The 4,534-nt window shown below is 35.9% G+C and overlaps 1 protein-coding gene across 1 annotated transcript; it reads right to left on the minus strand.

Annotated features, from left to right (window-relative positions):
- Positions 1-2,153: 2,153 nt before the first annotated feature.
- Positions 2,154-4,203, minus strand: LOC105702761. The gene is made up of 4 exons (XM_012430586.2): positions 3,997-4,203; positions 3,347-3,451; positions 2,968-3,051; positions 2,154-2,543 (listed from the first exon to the last, which is right to left on the minus strand). The coding sequence occupies exons 1-4, from the start codon at positions 4,108-4,110 to the stop codon at positions 2,154-2,156; spliced, it is 693 nt and encodes a 230-aa protein (XP_012286009.2). The 5' UTR covers positions 4,111-4,203.
- Between the last annotated feature and the right edge of the window lie 331 nt (positions 4,204-4,534).

Consider the following 4,534-nt stretch of genomic DNA (forward strand, 5'->3'; position numbering starts at 1 on the left):
TTTCAATGAGAATTGGATTATTCTTCGAGATGACCGGAATAACAAACCTTTATAGCGTTATTAGTCCGTTCGATAATTTCTAGATTGTATAACGATTGTGCGCATTCGTTTCGTCATCTTGCAAGATTATATATAAGAATAATCTTTATAAAGGATTATTCTTCTCAAGCAAAAAAGCGTGAATCGTCCGAACTCCTACGAGCCTACGGATGGAGAATTAGCTCCCAGAAAAATCGTACTTAAGGGGATGTGAAAGTGGCATCCGAGGGATCAATCGTTCGTGAAACTTTTCTTCGAACTGAGTATACCGAATCGTTTAAAACATTATTATGTGAATACGGGGAGTATAAGGAAGGTCCTGAAACTCGCGAAATTCATTTTTTATCAAAAATTTTGAAAATATCTGTAAACAATTTGTTTCAAAATTGAAATTTTATTAATGTCAGGAGCTTCCTTACAGCCTCCATAATAACGTTGTCAAGTTTTGAAACGATTCTCTACACCCAGTTCGGAGAAAAGTTTCATAAACGAGACCATTGTGTTTCCACTTTCACATCACCTTAAAGAACTCGATTTGGTCCAATTTATAACTGAGGAAATGTTAAGCGGTTGCTATCTTAATATTGTTATAATTTCATCTCATCAAATATAATAGTTCAAAACACGCTAGAAACGTGCTAAATAAACTTAAATTCTTGGAGAAAATGAACCGACAGGTTACGGCATGACTAGTGCGATGAATTTTTTCGTGCTTTTGGTCCGTCCAACGGTTCTTCCATAATGTATGGCAGACATGTACCTTACACCTCTGTCATCTTAGAAGTCGGTAATTGTAGACTTATATATTAATTAAACTTAAATCTAGACATGTAAGAATAGTCTCAATCAAGCGAAAATCCGCCGAACACTCACTGCACATCGTAGTCAGTGTGATAGAGAATAGTCGTAGAGACGTTGGCTTCAGTTCAGCGTATAGGACCAGTGAAGTGTTTCCGGATTTTCTCGATAAGCGTCTAATTCGTTGTGACTTTTTAAAGGTAAGACCTTTAGAGACTCGCACGGTAGACGTTCGCAATAAAAGAAACGCCATTGACAGACACGATAGCGTTCTGCGCCAAATATATATATGTTTGAGATCGGTTACAATTACATTACTTTATACGCTTAAGATGAATCCGTCCCTGTTATGACATTGTAACGAGTACTCTTTCCATGTAATAAAATTTGTTTGCTACTGCAGGAAAATGTTTTTTTTTCGAGCTCCTCGTCAAATTCAAAATCGTCGAGAATGAGTCTATCAATTTTGTTAACTCCAATTCATATTAAAATAGCTAAGCTCGTTATGTCTACTCTGTGTCAAGGACGGGACATTTTATTTATACGCAGGAGAGGTTCTTAAAGTGACATGAAAGGGTCATTCTATATATATATATAAAACGTAAAAATATAAAACTTTCCTTCAAACTGGGTCCACCGAATCATCTGAAATTTCAACACGTGATTACGGAGGCCCTAAGGAAGAACGCGATGCTCGTGAAACTTCATTTTTCGAAGAAAAATAAAATATGATCTTGCTTCTGGTCTAGGATAAATTTCATGAGCATAGTTCTTTCTTAGGGCGTTCATAATCACGTAAAGTTTCAAATGATTTTGTACACCCAGTTTGGAGAAAAGTTGTATAAATATTTTCACATCTTGGTATAAGGAATGACCCTTTCATATCGTCTTAAAGCAGAGCTAGCTAGTTTCAATGTACAGAATAACACGGACTAGCCATGCTATCACAACGCAGGAGAGGTTCTTAAAGTGACAAGAAAGGGTCATTCTATATATATATATAAAACGTATAAATATAGAACTTTCCTTCAAACTGGGCGCACCGATCATCTGAAATTTCAACACGTAATTACGGAGGCCCTAAGGAAGAACGCGATGCTCGTGAAACTTCATTTTTTCACAAGAAAAAAAAATGTGATCTTGCTTCTTGTCTAGGATAAATTTCACGAGCATCGTTCTTCCTTAGGGCCTTCATAATCACGTGAAGTTTCAAATGATTTTGTACACCCAGTTTGGCGAAAAGTTTTACAAATATTCTCACATCTTGATATATGGAATGACCCTTTCATATCGCCTGAAAGCAGAGCTAGCTAGTTTCAATGTTCAGAATAACACAGACTAGCCATGCTATCACAACGATGTAGTCTGTATGGATCTACAAATCTCACGGATTTCCTTCTTGCATAGGAACTTTCCGAGGTTTTGGAAACTAGCGGTAGAGTTAAAGAATTCGTTAGTTCCCGGCTTCTGGAGTGCTTCTCATGCTTTTCGTTGCTGGATTGCCTGCTTCTAATCGTCGAAGTGTTGCTTAATTCCTGTAAGACCACCGAAGACCTGGATTTCATTGGATTAGGTTGCTTCGTGTAGACTTTTAGCTCGGAATGGGCTCGGCCCTCTTGATTGTCGTTATCAGAGCAAGAACTGTTTCCCATGGGCCATGGTTGCTGCAAAGCAAGTGGCAAATTGCACTTGAGACACGGCGATACCTGAAATCATGCAACGTATCAATTAATTAATAGTAAACGTGTTTAAACTATTTATAAAATCGATTTCGCCGGTATCAAACGCGTTCATTACGTGAGTCTATGTCGTAATTCTAACTCGTAGTTTACATTTACATATATATATATTGAAACATATGCCTGAATAAATGAGAATTTGCGTTGAAAATAATCACTTCTAGGAATTTATTACGATATTATTTCGTGCTTGGGAACATTTAACCGCTGTCTTTTGTTCATAATAGGCGGTAATAAGAAGGGAATTACGGTGAAATTATTCATTGAGAATTGTAATAAATTTCTGTTATAAATATTCATGTGGGAGATAGACTAACTTCGCGTTACTTTCTCAGCAAGTGTGCTTAATGGAGGCAGTTATGCTAATACTAAAAGATATAAATAACTGTACTAAATGAACTTTGTCTGACGATCCGGTTTTGTGGACTAAACACAGAACGGGACAGTTCAACTCTCTGCAAAAATATTCAGTCACCTGTAGAAATAAAAACTGGTTTATGAACAGGTCATTTATCAAAATAAAATTGGAAAAGGAGATTATTCTCTTTTATGGGACATTTTTTAAAAAATGGAGAATGCACTTCCGCTTTCGATTGTTTAATCCATTGAAAAAAAGAAAATGTAGTATGTACGTCACGAACAGAGCATCAATGTATGTACAAAAATGTCTTGTCTTTGAATAAACTAAAATGTCCAATTATGTAGAATTGCTATTTATAAAAAATGATAAAACTGTTATAAATCTTTAATAGTGATAAATATCTACTGACACGTTCCTTCGCATTTTCTTTGTCGGTGGTATTTTCAATGCCATGCGAACATTTCAATATTTTCCACCCCATGTTAACTGCGTTTGCCACCTTCTGCCGATGTACCTGTAATGATTAATGTTACCTGCAGTGGAAAATATCTACGTACAGTGGGTAAGACTCAAAGAGAAGGTACTACAAGGATTACGACGTCTTCCTTAACTCCACTTGCTGGTAAAGCAGGTTCGAGTCAGACTTACACGATAATGAAAATGATGTATCGGATTGTACCAAGGAATTATGTTCAAAATGTTAAAATATCTATTTTAACATTAAAGTGCAGATATGAGTAGCTATGCAGCTTAAGGAACAGAAGTTTATAAATTAAGGGGAAATATTAGAATTGAGAAAACATTACCGTACAGTCAAATTTTATGATGATCAAATAAGTAATGATTTCACTCCGATATGCTCGTTACGATTAAATATATTATAATATGTCGTTACCTCAACTATTAACCACAAAAGAACGACACTGATTATACCAGTCCAATAAAAAGTCAGATTGTAGCAGTAAAAAAAAAAGTAGTCCAATTTTATGGTGATCAAATAAGTAATAATTTCACTCCGATATGCTCGTTATGATTAAATATGTTATAATATCTCGTTACCTCAACTATTAACCACAAAAGAACGACACTGATTATAGCTATGATAATATCGGGCGTGCAAGAAGTGACTTCACGATTCATTTTGGAATTCCATGTCCTGCCTAGTCTGCCCATTTCTTATTGGCCTTTTTCACATTTTTCATTTTCCTCTATTTTACCTCATTTTGCGAGTTGATTTCATTCTAGCCGATAATACAGACAGCGAAATTTGGTTCAGTTCGTTCAGTCAGAAATCAGTCGTAATTCCGCGGTCGAAACAAAAGCTCGAAAGGATGAGAATAATGCGCTTTATCGCTTTCCTTGCACGCTTCGAATTTTTTTTAACGACTATCAGGCTACCGGTGAATCATCTACCGACATAAAGGCGACGATAAAGCCATGCAAGTTCATACATACGTAATTCGAAGGTTAACATTTATTTAAGGCAACTCAATGCATTTAAACAAGTACAAAGTGCAGCATTAAGTAGTACAACGTTCGTTGTCTCGTCATCCTAAGGCCTAAAATTTGTCTAAATGCATTAATGTACACTTAATCG

The sequence above is a fragment of the Orussus abietinus genome, unplaced genomic scaffold (assembly GCF_000612105.2).
Source record: "Orussus abietinus isolate OABI.00-Male unplaced genomic scaffold, Oabi_2.0 scaffold267, whole genome shotgun sequence".
Taxonomy (NCBI): Eukaryota; Metazoa; Arthropoda; class Insecta; order Hymenoptera; family Orussidae; genus Orussus; species Orussus abietinus.